The sequence below is a fragment of the Lissotriton vulgaris genome, chromosome 5 (genome assembly GCF_964263255.1).
Source record: "Lissotriton vulgaris chromosome 5, aLisVul1.2, whole genome shotgun sequence".
NCBI classification, from domain to species: Eukaryota; Metazoa; Chordata; class Amphibia; order Caudata; family Salamandridae; genus Lissotriton; species Lissotriton vulgaris.
In genome coordinates, this window is record NC_141693.1 from 139,797,952 (window position 1) to 139,815,905 (window position 17,954).

At 43.9% G+C, this 17,954-nt stretch overlaps 1 protein-coding gene across 1 annotated transcript in view; it reads left to right on the forward strand.

The window, feature by feature from the left end:
• The window catches only part of MYMK (myomaker, myoblast fusion factor), a 153,582-nt gene extending 137,453 nt beyond the window's left edge, over positions 1-16,129 (forward strand). Inside the window, exon 5 of the mRNA XM_086919990.1 lies at positions 15,254-16,129. Within this exon, the coding sequence (XP_086776116.1) occupies positions 15,254-15,400 (147 nt within the window). The 3' untranslated portion in view covers positions 15,401-16,129. The remainder of the gene's footprint in view (positions 1-15,253) is intronic.
• Positions 16,130-17,954: the final 1,825 nt, after the last annotated feature.

The following is a 17,954-nucleotide window of genomic DNA, read 5'->3' on the forward strand; positions in this document are numbered from 1 at the left end:
CATGCTGTAACATTAGCAAGTCTCTGTCTATTATATCAAAGGCAGAGGAAACAATATTGTCCAACGAATATATTCTGGAGGACAGAGTCATTAACCCATTGTCCACTACAGAAAGTGATTTTTCCAAATTAATACAATCAATTTCTCGTATTTTCTCTGCTGTTTCAATTTGTGTGACTTTCCAAGCCTCGTTGTACGCAGCATAGATGCTGGCCGCTATGAAACGCTTTTGACGCTGTTTGCGTGGTCCAAGAATGAAATCGCGCAAATCAGCACCCTCTTTAAGTAAAGACAATTGTTGCTTAATTTCAGCCAGTGTGGATGATACTAGCCATTCGAGGCAGAGTTTCCCTACACTGTATGTTGTTACTATCCCTGGATGTTGTCTCTGGGAGTATCTAGGGTCTTGTCTGGTCATTTTTAACCCCCGTGTTTTGTTCAGGAATCTATCTTGACAGTTGTTTGTGTCAGTAGGCCAGATTAACCACTTTTTCCAATCAGGATGTGTTCTGTTAAAATGTAAAATTTTAGTTACGTCTATCTCAATATCTGTTGTTGCATTTTCAGGTATTGGCTTTGGAATAGACGGTTTGTTTAGGTCTTTGATCCTAGCTAGGCCAAGACAGGATGTTTGGTGAATTGTGTCATTTAAAAACATCATTTGTTCTGGTATCATGCAGGTTCTGAATAGTGCTTCTAGGCCTTGTACCTGCCAATCTTTTGTACCCCAAATGGTTTTTGTTTCAATGTTATTTTTCCAATAATCAAAACCAAATGTAATCATTTTTTCATAAAATGCTTCTGAATATATTAATTTAGTATTTGTCAGCATTGTTTTCGTTCCTGTTTTATCTAACAGTTTGTAATAAAACGTTTCTGCATCACTGGTGTTAAACCCTGAGAAGTACTTGAATTTTTTAGAACTGCTTTTTGGTGGTGTAGCACAATGTTCCCATTGATTATACTTAAAAACATTTCTAGGCTGTGCAGATTTATGCAAATAATGATCGCCATAATGTGTATAACAGAACAACTGTTCATAACTAGACAAACCTTGTAAATAATCATGTTCTGTGAATCTAGCTGACATTACTAAATCAGACATCATGTCATTAATACTGTTAAAGTCCCAATCATCGGAGAATGTACTAGGTTTTACAAAGTCACTTAAGGAAACCTTCAGTTGATGAGGATACTTCAGGATCTCGACCGGACCATAGATCTCATAGTCAGTATTCTCCCATACTACCCCACCGGGTATTGGAATGGCTGTGACATTTACTGTTGACAGTTCTCTTTTCTTCACGTGGGATGATCTGTGTGGTTTGAGGACTAAGTTGATGTTCTGACTTGCTGTGTCCATTGGAATTTGTAACCCTCTGCTGCGAACCCAAGTATAATGGGGTTCACTCTTTTCAAGTGAGTATCCAAGTCGTCGTCTGTGAGATAGATATCATCTACGTAAGATAATGCCTCATCATCATATATTTGTAGTAACTCTGTTACTCTAGCTGAGAATAGTCCTGGGCTGTTCTTGAACCCCTGTGGGAGCCTACAGAAATTTTCTGAGACCCCATTACGGAGAAAGCGGTCAAATACCTGCTTTCTGGTGCAATATTTTGACAAAAGAAACCATTAGATATGTCTAATGTTGTTTTATATTTTTTCCTAACTATGTTGTTCATTAGTGAAGCACTGTGCGAATTTTGTACTGCAAACGTTTTGCAACATGCATTAAGGTGTCTGTAGTCCAAAACTAGACGATATGAATTGTCTGGCTTGGAGACAGGAAACAAAGGATTGTTCATTTGAGAGGTGCATGTTTTAATCACCCCCTGGTATTCAAGTTGATCTAAGATCTCCCTGACTTGTTTTTTAGCTTCTTGCTTAATGGGATACTGCCGTTGGGCAGTTGGTTCACTTTTTAACTGGATTTTGTGAGGAGGTGAGTCCTCATCCCATCCTACATGATTTTTAGGGCTCGCCTGTTGTGCGCAGCACAGCTGGCAAGCTCTATAGGGGCTTATCCAGTCTTTATCCACACCACCACTGGCTGGCGATTCCTTGCAGTGCATGAAGCGCGTGCACAATGCCACCAGCCGCCTGCCTGCCTGCCTTGCATTACCACATCAAAGGCAGCCCTTGCAGTGCATTTGTCACCCCCTAATTATTCACGGCCTGCCGGCCGTACTTTCACTTTAGTCTCCTTTTAACTTGTTTAGGCATCCCACCCCCTCCCTCTCCAGCGCCTGCCTTCTCTCTGCCCACGCATCACTCTCTCACGTTCCATTATTCTCCAGCTGCCTCAGTCTGCCTCGTCTTCCTCATCCTCCCTATGACAGTCCTTCTCTCACTTCAGGGCTTACTTCTTCTTTCCCTGTACTCCACAGTTTCCTTCTCTCAATGCGTAATTCTTTTTCTTCCTTCTTTTTTCCCTTTAAATTACCTTTCTTCTCTCCGAACCTCATTGTAACCACTATTCGCTGTCGTCCCTTTCTCCTATCTTTTTCTCTCACTTTTTCTCATCTACCCACAGTTTTCTTTCTTTCCATCTTATGTCCTTCCCTCCCTTGTCACACACCCCGTCCTTCCTCAGCATCTTTTTTCTTACGCGATCACCTCTTTGTGGTTTCTACTGCGCCGGTTTTTACATTCACGGACCATTTTGCCTACCAGTTTTTGTCTTCAATAGCCGACCACCGTGATTTTTGCAGCATTACCACGCTGCACATTGTTTTTTATGTCAGACTCATCTCCCTGTTTATATTTGCACAGAGTCATCCTTTGAATCAGTGGCACCCAGTTATTTATATCTGCACATGATTTACTTTCATATCGACCACCGTGATTTTTGCAGCATTACCACGCTGCACATTGTTTTTTATGTCAGACTCATCTCCCTGTTTATATTTGCACAGAGTCATCCTTTGAATCAGTGGCACCCAGTTATTTATATCTGCACATGATTTACTTTCATATCAGGGATTCCTAGCAGTTTTAATTGCTGTTGGACAACGTCATGTTGGATTCACCTGCCACCCATGTTATTTGCTTCACAGTATCACTTGCTGTTTTACACGAAGCGCCCACACTATTTTTGAACTACTGAAGGCTATAATGACATCACGCATTATTATGCCTACCGGACAAGTCTTTTTAGCCGTTTTCTGTGATGTATGTTGTTTAACCACGCGGTATTGCTTTCATATCAGACATAATTTGCCTGTTTACATTTGCATATGTCTTAAGTATGAACCTCTGACACCCATTAGTGTTTACACGTTAGAAGCGCGGGTGTTTTTGAATCACCTTTTACCCATGTCATTCCCTTCCGAATGTACCTTCTATTTTATGGTACGCTCCCATAGTACGGATGGATATAATTTTATCTATTGCCTCTTTCATTGGATTGTAATCTGTTTTCCGACCTATCTCAGGATTCGTGCTACACTTGCCACGTCCACCCTGTTGCTGAAACGCTACTCACTTGGTACCGTTTAGAATTGATCAATACTGTACTGTATTTGAAGTCCGGCACATGCCATCTCTATCTCTTACTATTTTGTTTTTGTATTACTCTTCAACTTTATTGTAGTATTCATGTCAGTCACTCATGTGTTCACAACAATACACTTCTCACCTTGCTCACGTTCTAATGATTTCCTACTTGTCTTGTGTTTTTGCTTTTGTCTCTTTTTCCTTCTCAGTTTATCTTTCTTGATCACTCTTTTTCTTCTCCACTACTGCGCTCTCTGTCCAATAGTCCTTGGCACACTCTCCTTCCCGCCTGTCAGCCCTTTCCACTCTGGCCCCTGTCACACTCTCCTCCGTAACAGTAACACCGCACCTTTCTGCTAGTAACCTGCCTGCCCCCTTCCCTCACCGACATTCCATCTGCCACACTCTCCCATTCTCTGTTCACCCCTCTCTCCAGTGACAGCGCCCCCGCCTCTCCCCCGCAGCCCCCAGCTGCAGCCTTCGCTTCTGTGCGTCCACAGGCAGCACAGCAGCGTCGCGTGTGAAGAGAGGGGAAACAACACCAGCAGAGGCGCTCTTTCAACCTTCTGACTTTGATTTGACTTCAAGCCGCTATCACGTGATCCAGCTTATCATCCAGCAATTAACAACCCCCTTTTTCTCTCACAAGGAGAGGTGCCCCCCTGCGCCGCCACCACCTGCATGCCAGTTGGCTCCTCATGCCCATTAGTTTTAGCCCTTCACATAAAGTCAAGAAAGGGAGTTCTTTGAGGTATAACTTGTTTTATAAGAGTTTCCGCCTCTGGCAGGGTATGTGACTAGCATACAACAGGAAGAAAGCTAACAGATTTAATCTTGTCTTGCCAATGGATTTATTCAGCAGGATAGATCGCTGAAGGAGGGGGGTGTTAACAGCAAGGAACTGCAAATGGTAGACAGTTCAGTGAAAGTGCAATCCCGTGAGTTCTGCAGTCCCTGCAGGAGTCTGCAATAACCAGAAACCACCACCTTTTTGCCATTTTGTGAATCACAACATTCCTGAGTAATTTGCCCAATACCCGCTAATTTAACTGATCTGCAGTGAAAAACCATTATGTTGTTGCTTTATTACTGCAGCGCCAGCGACCTTCTGCCCAGGATGAGATCAATAAATCATGGCCGCAGCAGGGCAGGCAGCAGCACAGAGGCACCTTTCCCCAACCCTCCTCCCTATTTGGGGACATGCTGAAAGATTAGGTAGTATTTATTCCTCTCATTGGTTACCATTGGCTTTGTGGTTTATCACTCACATTTGCTTGCTTTATATTTGCTGGGTTAGTATTTGCTACCTTTATTTTAGTCCATAGGCATGTCTTTGTCCCTCCTATGAAGCTTACCCTGTTCACCACCTCTCTGATAGGCTCTTTCTATTCTTAAACTTTTTGGTAAGTCTTTTTATTTTTTTCTTGTAAAACACTGCATGAGTGTGCATATTTTTTGGGCTGTTTTCCTGAGGTACTAATCTGCTCCCACCACCCCGTCCTATCCTTAGATGCTCCCCCACCCACTACTCCACATTGTTTTCTCCGAGTCCTCACCCCATCCCTATGCAGCGCCCCACTTTGATCTCTCCACATGGATCTCTCTCACACCCTTCTCTTCTCCCGCCCAGTGCTCCACATTGTCCTCTTTCTTGCCTGTCGTGCCAGCACTCAACGTTGCTTCCCCAGGCACGCGCTTGGCCTCTCAAAGGCTTGAAAGCTTGGAGGCAATCTACTTCCCCGCACCCCCCCCCCCCTGGTGTTTATGGCTTTTCTCGCTCGCTAATGTGTTTTTTTCCCCTCCCACCCTTCCTTTGATGTCCCCGTCGCCTCCCTCCTTCACAGCCCCTCTCTGCCGTGGAATCTCAAATGTGGGGACTACGTCTTCAAAACAAGTATGTTCATGTTGACACTTGCAATTAGAATCCTTTCTTTCTTTCCTTTTATCCTTTCTTTTCTTCTTTTATTTCCTTCCTTTCCTTCCTTCCTTTCAATCCTTTCTTGCCTTCCTTTTCTTTCTTTCTTCCATTCCTTCCTTCCATTCCTCCCTCCCTTTCATTCCTTTCTTTCTTTCCTTCCTCCCTTCTTCCTTCTTTCTTTTGTTCTTTCTTCCCTTCCCTTCCACATTATCACTCAGCACCACCCCAGCATCACTCGGCGCCACTCCAGCATCACTCAGCACCACCACATCATCACTCAGCGCTACCCCAGCATCACTCAGTACTACCCTAGCATCACCCAGCACTACCCCAGCATCACTCAGCACTACCACAGCACCACTCAGCACCACCACAGCATACCCTCACTCACCCTCACTCACCCTCAACCCCTCACCCTCAACCCCTCACCCTCACTCACCCTCACCCTCACTCACCCTCACTCACCCTCAACCCCTCACCCTCACTCACCCTCAACCCCTCACCCTCACTCACCCTCAACACCTCACCCTCACTCAGCCTCAAACTCAACATACATACATACATACATACATACATACCCTCACTCACCCTCACTCACCCTCAACCACTCACCCTCACTCACCCTCAACCCCTCACCCTCACTCACCCTCACTCACCCTCACTCACCCTCACTCACCCTCAACACCTCACCCTCACTCACCCTCACCCTCACTCACCCTCACTCACCCTCACCCTCACTCACCCTCACCCTCACTCACCCTCACTCACCCTCAACCACTCACCCTCACTCACCCTCACCCTCACTCACCCTCACCCTCACTCACCCTCAACCCCTCACCCTCACTCACCCTCAACCCCTCACCCTCACTCACCCTCAACTTCTCACCCTCACTCACCCTCAACCCCTCACTCACCCTCACTCTCACTCATCCTCACTCACCCTCAACCCTCACCCTCACTCACCCTCACCCACCCTCAATCCCTCACCCTAACTCACCCTCACTCACCCTCAACCCCTCAACCCCTCACCCTTACTCACCCTCAACCCCTCACCCTCACTCACCCTCAACCCCTCACCCTCACCCTCACTCACCCTCACTCACCCTCACTCACACTCAACCTCACTCACCCTAACCCACCCTCAACCCCTCATCCTCACTCACCCTCACCCTCACTCACCCTCAACCCCTCACCCTCACTCACCCTCAACCCCTCACCCTCACTCACCCTCACCCTCACCCTCACTCAACCTCAACCCCTCACCCTCAATACCTCACTCACCCTCACCCAACCTCAACCCCTCACCCTCAATACCTCACCCTCACCCTCACTCACCCTCAACCCCTCACCCTCACTCACCCTCAACCCCTCACCCACACCATCACTCACCATCACTCACCCTCACTTACCCTCACTCGCCCTCACACGCCCTCACTCACCCTCACCCTCACTCACCCTCACCCTCCCTCACTCACCCTCAACCTCACTCACCCTCACCCACCCTCAACCCCTCATCCTCCCTCACCCTCACTCACCCTCAACCCCTCACCCTCACTCACCTTCAACCCCTCACCCTCACTCACTCTCACCCTCACTCCCCCTCAACCCCTCACCCTCAATCCCTCACCCTCACTCACCCTCACCCTCAACCCCTCACCCTCACTCACCCTCAACCCCTCACCCTCACTCACCCTCAACCCCTCACCCACACCATCACTCACCCTCACTCACCCTCACTCGCCCTCACTCGCCCTCACTCGCCCTCACTCGCCCTCGCTCACCCTCACCCTCACTCACCCTCAGCACCTCACCCTCACTCACCCTCAATGCCTCACCCTCACTCACCCTCAACACCTCACCCTCACTCACCCTCAACACCTCACCCTCACCCTCACTCACCCTCACCCACCCTCAACCCCTCACCCTAACTCACCCTCACCCTCACTCACCCTCAACCTCACTCACCCTCAACCCCTCACCCTCACTCACCCTCAACCCCTCACCCTCACTCACCCTCAACCCCTCACCCTCACTCACCCGCAACCCCTCACCCTCACTCACCCTCAACCCCTCATCCTCACCCTCACTCACCCTCACTCACCCTCACTCACCCTCACTCACCCTCACTCACCCTCACTCACCCTCACCCTCACTCACCCTCAACCTCACTCACCCTCAACCTCACTCACCCTCAACCTCACTCACCCTCACCCACCCTCAACCCCTCACCCTCACTCACCCTCACTCGCCCTCAACCCCTCACCCTCACTCACCCTCAACCCCTCACCCTCACTCACCCTCAACCCCTCACCCTCACTCACCCGCAACCCCTCACCCTCACTCACCCTCAACCCCTCACCCTCAACCCCTCACTCACCCTCAACCCCTCACCCTCAACCCCTCACTCACCCTCACTCTCACTCACCCTCACTCACCCTCAACCCCTCACCCTCACTCACCCTCAACACCTCACCCTCACTCACCCTCACTCACTCTCACTCACTCTCAACCCCTCACCCTCACTCACCCTCACCCTCACTCACCCTCAACACCTCACCCTCACTCACCCTCAACCCCTCACCCTCCCTCACCCTCAACCCCTCACCCTCCCTCCCCCTCGACCCCTCCCCCTCGACCCCTCCCCCTCAACCCCTCACCCTCACTCAGCCTCACTCACCCTCAACACCTCACCCTCACTCACCCTCAACACCTCACCCTCACTCACCCTCAACACCTCACCCTCAACCCCTCACCCTCACCCTCACTCACCCTCACAACACATATTGTGTTACAATAGGTGTCACATTTGCAAAAGATAAAACTATTGGCATTGTAAATAACAAAGCTATTAATTCGCTATTTTCAAAACAAGCACATAAATAAAAAATGTGTCCTTTACAATACCAATAGCTCAAACTTTCCTAATGCAAGACCTATTGAATTGCTGTGCTTCTCTCCCCTGCTGCACTCTCCTGCTCTCTAGAAATGTGGCCTAACGACGAGCTGCCATCTAAGTCACGTAAATACAAAATATGTTGCATTCCAAATGCTATAGGTGTCACATTCGCAAAAGTTATAACTATTGGCATTGTAAATGACAAAGCCATCAATTTAGCAATTTTAAAAACCAACAAATAAATAACATATGTCATTTACAATACCAATAACTCCAACTTTTCTAATGCGAGACCTATTGCATTTCCAATGCTTGTTATATAATGCCGGTGCCCGGGTCACTGCCCATTTTGCTTGCATAAGTATATTTTTTGTGAATCGGAATGTGATTCGAGAAGGCAGGCATAATCATTTCTTCGCCACGAGGGCACTCCCTGACAAACTCCGGGGGCCAATCTTTTTCAGCTAACAGAATATCATAGCCTTTTGAGAGTTTATCCCAAAATAGACCCTTTATTTTCCTAGTCTTATCACCCTCTATACGCAATGTTATTTCGTATATCTTATGGGGCTCGCTAAGTCTGGTGTCGGCAGTTTCAACCTGAATGTATTCATTCGTGTCCACTGTCTCCAGATGACTCATGAAGATCTTGCGGGCTATAGTGATTTCTGCTGCGCTGTCTAACATTGTCTGTGCCCACTACCCGTTTTTCAACTGTGTCCTCAGTATTCTCTGCATGGTTGATTACTCTAATACTGGCTACCTTCTTTTTCGGAAATTGAGATTTTTTACTCTGAGCAGGTTCCTTGTCTTTGGACTTGGTGTGCTCTCCTGGGTCTGACCTTCCTCTTCTTTCCGATTTCTGCGAAAAAGATCGAGAGGGACGTGTATCAATACTTTGATATCTATCAGGTTGTTTCAAATTATCCCTATTTCTAAGGTTGTATCTTTTTTCAGAGGGCTCCCTCTGGGGAGACTGGTGTTCTCGAGTCGGAGTTCTTTCCCTCCGTCGAGGAGACCTTCCTCTGGACTGGAAAACTTTTTCCTTGGGAGTGGATTGTTTATTTCCATCCCAGCTCTTTTTAGGAGTGTTTGAATTATTTTAATAAATAATTTTTCAGGATTTTCGAGCAGTTGGGGCTTTACTGGTTTTCCACCCAAGCTGTCTCTACCTAGTTCTTCATAGCATTTTTCTATGATTCTGGCAAGCTTAATTGGCTGATTTGTTATATCTGTTTCCTTCAACTTCTGGCGGATCGCCACAGATGCTGCTTCTCCCTTTATATTGGCTAATAATATAGCCGAGACCTGCTTGAAGTCTTTCAGTAATTTCATACCAAGAGTTAAAGCAGGTTCTGGACCGTATTCATTTTGAATCTGTCTTAGTACATCTGGTATTACCGCCATAGACGGAACACCATGTGTTTTTGTGTAAATGGAAGCAAAGACTGTACCCCAAGTGTCACAGTCCTCCACGTGTGGTGCGATTCCCATAGGAAGGCAGATTGTCAAGATTCTGTGTTTCTCAATAGGGGTAGAATCCGAAATACTGCCTCTATTTGAGTGATTTTTTGCGCTAACCAGAAAGGAATTTGTTCCCGTTTTACGGGTGTTTTACCAAGACATGATTGTATGTTCTGTGGTGTGATTTTATTAGTGTTCCCCTGATGAGGGGTCAGCTGTGGTACATTAACAGCTGGTTGGACTGTTGCAGTCCGCATTACATATTGGACTAATTGCCTATGTATTTTAATTAATGTTTTTAGCTGTACTAACAGCTCTTCCTTTGACATTTTTGCAATGTCCGGATGTGGTGTGTAGCTGGCTAGAACTGGCCACGTTGCTCCTGGTCTACCTAGTGGACCGAGCCTGGTAATATGATCATTATGTTTTAGGGCACCAATAAACCAGAGCAGGTGCTCTTGGAATTTTAGTGGGATTTCAGTCTCCTCGAAAGGAGCGTACTCATCCGGAGGTTTCTCTATTTTGTAATAGCGAAAGTCTTTTGTTCTAGCGTTTGCCGCTGTAAAGTTTATCCATGAATAGAACACCTCTGTCTGCCGATATTCGTGTGCCTCTATCACGAAAATTACTGTACCACCTTGTGGTGTCAGTCCGTTTTCTATAAGTTTTAAAGTTATAGATTTTCTTAAATGTACCGGGATGATAATTGCATCCGGGTCAATAGTCCCGTCGGGACCCTGCTGAGTCGCATCTGCTGCGGCATCAGTTCCGTTGTTTTCTACTGACATTTTATAAATGCAGGTTTTGCAGAGTAGGTCTCCAAGGAGACAAAGATTAGGTGCACAATATTATGGAACACTGTATCCTTCAACGTTGAATAAACCAGAGCTTTACATAGGAATCTCTTCCTACTGAATTCGGGCGGATTTTAACCTTTCACCCACTCCAGACGTCTATTGGAGTATTTACGGGAGAAAGGGGTCTGTGTGAAAAATGCATGACTGACTTACTCTAACGTCTTGCGTTAGTTTATCGCCTTACCAAACGTTTGGGTGCCATGTAGTGTAGTTCCTATTTTCCCAATAGGCCATGCGCATTGGAATAACATAAACTGTAGTATCGACGTAGAAGTGCGGATCTTCCAGGCCTCTACTGACTATGCTAAACTTAATTGGGTTTGTTACCAACTAGCTCAGAGGTCACTGGAAACATTCTTGACTGAATAGGAAGTGATCAGCTTCCCTGGCACAGCCAAGAAGGGATTCAGTTTTCCAAAATCCGTGCACCATGACAACTTTGCTCCTCAGATCAAGAGTCACTCTCTAGGGTCGTGTGAAACAATAGACAGTTATTTTACTCAGTCAGTGGTTGTGCAGTTTACTTTCACAATATGTAGAGAATAGAGAGACGGGCGTTTTCAATAAAGGGTAACATTTATTGAACAGTCTTTCTTCTCGTACAAGAGAAATGAATTGCCACAATTGCAAGACTTGTTATTATAAAAAGTACGTACAGTAAGATGAGTATTGCGAAATAATACTGTAAAAGCATTGATATGGTTTCTTAGCCATACAATGGTTTAAAATGAATAAAACATATATACATTCATATATACATTAGGCTAAAATACTCAACTGGTGCTTCTAACTACGCCTACCCCAGTGTACCTGACCTAAGCCTAATACTTGGGAGGGGAGTAAGTAAGTAGCTTTAAGTTAAGTTGGTTTTGCCAAGGTTTGCTTCAAGAATTCTCTCTAAGGGTTTAGTCAACACCATACCTCTGGAATAGAATGATGGAGGTCTGGTATCTCCTTAAGGGTGTCGATATCCCAGTCACCCGCAAGGGTAGACTAGAAACGCCGGAGCTGGATTTCTATGCAGGAGAAAAGACAGCGTCTCTCTCAGCGCGTCGAGGAGGAGGAGGAGGGGCAGCATCCGCGGGCAGCTTGCATCTGCTGGGCTCTTGCAGGGGATGGCTGTTCAGTTCCTAAGTTCACCACACCATCGTTCGCTCGTTAGCAGCGATAGCAGTAGTGATAGCAGCTATGGTATCATCAGCATAACAGCAGCAACTTCAGCAGCGAGACAGCGTTTGCTTAAGGCAACATTGGTAATATTTATACCTGAATGGTGCCTTGTTTGACGTAAGTTTTTGTACATAAGACGTCAATAAAGATGTCACTAGGAAGTGATCGTCTATCAGTGCTCATTAGAGTTCTATTACTACTCAAAACATAGCAAGCGGGGATTTCCAGGTTGCTGAGTTTTTATCTTGTTGAAGAACTCGGAGTGTTAATCTAGGAATCTTAGATAGTAACTTCTGCTATGTCATTGCACTAATTGGTTGCAAAGGAAGTGGCAGAGAAAGCGATTCTGAAATGTGGCTCTGTTCGTGTGAGGCCAGAGACGAGTTTCTGAATATTGTACTTGAACGGTTATGCCAATATAGGGAATAAATGGATTTATAGCCGAATAGGGGCATAAGGTCACAGTATCGATCAGGGTCCTAGATTAGAACGCAACACCTTCATGTTTAAATGTAAGAATTCCCCATTTTCCAGCCACTCCCCCTCTGACTCCCACATTTACTATGAAAGCATAAGCCCTAGGTGTGATGACATAACTGAACTTTTATTGGAAACTGCCACATAGAAAAATGAGAGAGGTGGAGGGTTCTTCCATAAGTTTTGAAAATCGCATTTTGTAGTATCTGAGTAGTACTATTGGAGAACTACTAAAAGTACTAAAACATGCTACTTGTGACTAGGCCTCTGTAAGTCAAGTCAGAGGCATCTGTTTGAAACAATGAAAGCATTAAGACTCCACCCATAGGTGTAAAAAATTGCAGGGAGTGCAGCTGTAATCAATCAAAGAAGATAGTGAACAATAATGCGATAGTCCCACACTGCCAATACTTCAATACTTCAGGTAGGTGCAGGAATATCCTGTTATTAAGCTATGTCCATGGAAAATGCAGAATTACTGTTTAAATCTGTTATCTGCACCTTATTTCCTCCCCTCTGGCCCCTTTCCACTCAGCACATTTTACACTGTTTTGCTCGTGAACATATCTGAGGGTGAGGGGAACACTAGGACTGTTACCATTACCAGCCGAACTGAGGTTAACTCCTAAGCCAGAATATGGAATTAAGGGCCTGGTTGTCAAACTCACATTTTCACTCCAGGAATGTCTGGACTTTGATGCTGCTTTGTATCACCCGTCTTGGAGGAGGTTGAGAATTCACTTTCAAGAACACAGAGGAACAGGGAATTGGGAAACCCCATGCCACTGGGTAGCACCCTCTATTGCACCTGGTGTGGAATTGTCTCTTTGTTAGAGTTCTGAAGAAAGTAAGCACACATCACTACTATATAATCTGCTGAACTGAACTCTCTAACCTAATGCGTATGATATACCTTTTAGAGCTGGGTAACACTCTGCAGCTACATGTGTTTGTAAATACAAATGGTTCACTTGCAACATATGTTGAGGAATGTTAGTCTAAAGTCTAGCTCTTATGTGGTGTGATGATAAGTGTATGCAGAAACAAAGCCTTCAACTAACTTAAATGCAGTAAACAATACTTTCAGAAACCCTGATCAACTATTTAGTTCAAAGTCTTTAGAAGGGAGGGATATTATCACTCTGCAGATGAAAATGTAACTTTCATTCAATAGAATCAGTCATAAACAATATTGCCTTTGAAAAAATGCCCAAGTCTATACAAATACTGATCACACTTTGACAAAAATCAGTACCATTTCACCACATTAGAATTATAGAATCTTACTTAAATATGCATTCATATAAAATACGAGAAATCGATATTTAAGAATGGAGGGGCAGATTTACAATATCTGGCTCATCCCTGCATATCAGCAGGGATGCGCCAGATATTGTGCGCCGCAGCTCCACCACCCTGGATGCGCCGCATTTACAATGAGGCGCACCATGGGGCAAAAACGGCACAGAAGCGTCTCGCATCTGGCCGTAAAGGCGGTGCATTGCTGGGGTTGCGTTGCAAGCGCGATGCAGCTCCAGCAATGCTCTGGGGTGCCCAATCTCCACAATGCTGCGTCAATCCTTATGCCTGCTTCAAGCAGGCGCAGGGTTTTAACGCAGCATGGGCCCAAAAGTGACTTAGTGAAATCTTGTAGATTTCACTCAGCCACTTTTGCGTCACCAAGACGCAACAGCGGCGTAAAAGAGGCGCAGGGGGCTTGTAAATCTGCCCCACAGTGTTCTAAATTACACAATGTAAGAAACCATAAATATACCAAATGCCTATGTGTATCTACCTACTCAGACCACAAGTAATGCATACCTTGTGGATATTCTTGACATTGATTTACAGGTTGCTTTCGTTCACATACGATGTGTGTGATGAATTGAAGAAGGCATGAATGATTGCATATACATTTGTTGTATAGCTGGGGCACATTTGTTGGTCTTCACTTTACTAATGCTTAATGAGCAAAGATGTACGACCCTGTAGGGTGAGATATGGCCAAATATTTGAAAACGTTTCCAGTTGATAGGTGACATCCTACATTTTGCATTCCTTGTTTATTGCACCAACAAATATTGATGAATGCTGATAAGATGAAGTTAGATCTGTATAGTGGGTGAACTGTTTATCCTGTTTCCCTACTCAATTTTTGTAAGAAGGTGTAATTGTTTTTAGATTTAAAAAAAAGTAATAGATCTATAAACATTGCACTCTGGGACTTAAGCAAATGAGTGATCTGCTAGTGATTAAGATCAATTACATATTTCCACAAAATATTTCGGAGAAACAGAAGAAATTGTAACAGGAGGGATACCTTTTTGGAACTAACAAGGAAATGTATAACTTCCAGGGATATAATCAAGTACTCAATAAATTAGTATTTTTGTATGCAGATTTCTAATAGATATGAATTTGCACATTTACCTTTTTACATTTCTCCAAAAGGAAGATATTATTCCCCTAGAGAAAGATATCCCATGACACCTCCACAATGTTGGTTCCTTTTGTGCCCCAATCTTCTCCCACATGTTCTACTACCTTGTAGAGGATAAGCTTGTAATAGTTCACAGGGTGATAACCTGTATGCAAATATTTGATGAATACCCGATACAATGGCTTTCTTGTGTTCACTAATGTTTGCAGGTGGACCACCAAGAAATGCACTTAGACTCCACTCTGACCGTAGGTTTATAAATGGGGAAGTTTTCCCATAGTGGTAGAATTTCTCTATGTGTAATCCTACTTGTATGTCCACCATTCCTGAATCTATGAATTAGGAATTTGACTCACAAATGTTTTTTTATAATTAAATTAAATTTAAGTGTTCAAAACATTTTAGGATTAATCACAGTGTGTTGACAATTTTGAAAAACTCTAGAAAAATGTAAAGGCTTTCATTATATTTCTAACACCTCTGTGGAGATGGAACATGTCTCATTGTCATTGTTCTCTTGCCTTTTCTTGCAGGAATGGGATTACACATATGTGCACAGCTTTTATCACTGTTCACTGGCTATGTCTTTTGTCCTGCTGCTGCCGAAAGAAAACAAAAAGGCTGGAAATGGTGGCACTCCTGCCAAGCTGAGCTGCACTACTCTTTGCTGCTGTGTGTGAGAACAGATCCTCCTATGTACAGCTCTTCTCTGCCCCAGAGTGGTGGGCGGTGGACTGGTTCTGAGTTTACAGACTAACCAGGAGGGAGAAATAAGGAGCTCTGTTCAATGACAGTGTTGATGAACCAAGCACCAAGGACACCTGTAAGACAAATGAAGACATCTACTGAGGTGTAGAGAAAGTGTAATGCCTGAAAAGGCTACATGAATGTATCAAATCATTGGTGGTCTGGAGTATTGGAATTTGATGTTAAGAATGGAAGAGGGTTCCAACCCAAAAGGATGCCTCTCAAGCCTCTTGTTATACTGTGTCAGTGTAACAATGGCGCCCAATGTCCTATGGCAATGATGTAAATGCTGCCCATAAATCAGGCAGATTTAGGTATCCTGAGTAACATATTTAGTAGAGCTGAAAACAGAAATGATGTGCAATGAGTTAAGCCTTCTTGCCTTTGTCAGATTTGTGAAGGCAAACAAAGTCGATGTAGAGTCTTAACCAAACTTTTTTGTTCCAATATCTGGCAACAACATGGCTCCATGTCTGAGAACACACACCCTAAATTCACTTTCCCAGTGTCTCTGGGCTGGTTTCTCCAAGTTGAGGATATTTTTACTGACCTACATTGACTGAACAGAACCTTATTCCTAAGTCAGGGCTTGCAGGTAGAGCTCTACCTTGCAATTTAAATACTCATTTCTCCTTTATACTTTCAGAAACTGAACAACTGAGTCTAGCACTACTTTTCCTACTTTTTTAACTTTTGGCAATGGCAGGGTCGCCAACAGGAGTCACTAAGGTGCAACATTATAAGAGGGATGTTAATGATATATAAATGTTCACACCACTTGAATTGAGGACATGTCCATAGATGGATTGGTCTCCTTTTTATACAGGATGATCTATGCAGGTGTATTGGTCCGGTTGTGATTGAGGGTGCAACTTTCAGGTTTGAGAGTGAGTAGTGTATATGTATCCCATTTTCCACTAAGGCTCCTGAATGGATGAAGTAAGACAGTTCTTTTGGATACAATTCTGCTGTCAGATATATTCCAAGGGTTAACAAGTTACAAGTTAAGAGTAAAAGGCACCAGAAGTGATTTACCTAAGATGAACTAATACGAGTACAGACACCATGATGTGTTCAGTGACTCCTAAAATCAATCCCATTCTCTACAGCTGGCTGGAATCAAATGTTGGGTGTAGTGGTGGTATACCCGATGCCATGTGTTTCTGGGTGAGTCTCATCTTCTTATGGAAACTCACAAGAAAGCTCCACATGCTATTGGCAGATCACCTACTTATCTCTGCATTCTGCTGCAAATCATGTTTACATTGTTTAATATGTTTGATTATTGCATTTTCAATAGGGTGACAAAAAATCATGGTTTATATTTTAGAGCAGAACCACAAAAATCCACAGCACCAGACCTAGATATGTATTTTTTACCCAGTAGTTATCATTCAAGAAGTGAAAACAGCATTAACAACAAACTGAAATGCTTATGTAACCTCAAATGTATACTAAAAAGGCGCACCCCTGCAATGTAAAGATGTGCCCATGCACTGCACTTAGATAACATTAATGGGGACATACATATTTCTTTCAAAAGTGAAATGTGAGCCTTATCATTTTGACGTTGCAGAATTTCAGAATCAAAAACTTTTCTCCCTATCCAATTGGACATCAGAGAAGGACAGCCAGTGTCGTTTATGGACTCATTACAGGGGCAATGGTGCAATAGGAACATATTTTCTTATTGGTATAAAGTGAAAGAAAGTGCATCTTTCCCGCTGTGACAGAAATACACTCTTCTCCTCCTTACCTCCACTTTTGTCACTTCCTGTTACAGAGATAAGAGCTTGATTGGTAAATATGACAGATTCACAATCACTTTCTTGACTTCACTGCTTGTACCCCCACATATTATATCACCCATGACATGTTCCATGGCTGCATTGATAGCATCCCTAATAAAATCTGGAATTACATCATTGATAACAACACTTCGAATTGCAAGGCTGGGAGTTACAGTTAATTTAGGGCACAACTGAGTTCAAATATCTATAACTGGTGAATTTCAGTGGTTTCATTACTTTAAGAGGTTATGTTTTTGCTGACATTTTCACTGAACTATAATGTACCATATCTATAACTATATATATATCTATATATACACGCACACAAACATTTATATACATATATATATATATATATATATATATATATATATATATATATATATATATATATATATATATATATATATATATCTTTATATATATATTTTTATTTTGGGAAAAAGTATATGCCCCCTTTAAGGATGAGGTCACATATGCCAGCGCAATGAAGACAAGTTTTCCGCAAATTGAAGGTGCCGTTCACATTCATAATGAGCATCTGTAAATGTATTTAAATTTTCTTACTGACACATTAGTTTTTAAATTATTAAATCCCCCCAACACTTATTCCATCACATTTAATGAACTGTCACCATATGATCATAAATGTGCTACAAAGAGAATGAAAATATGTCGCTCCTTTCTGACTCCAGGT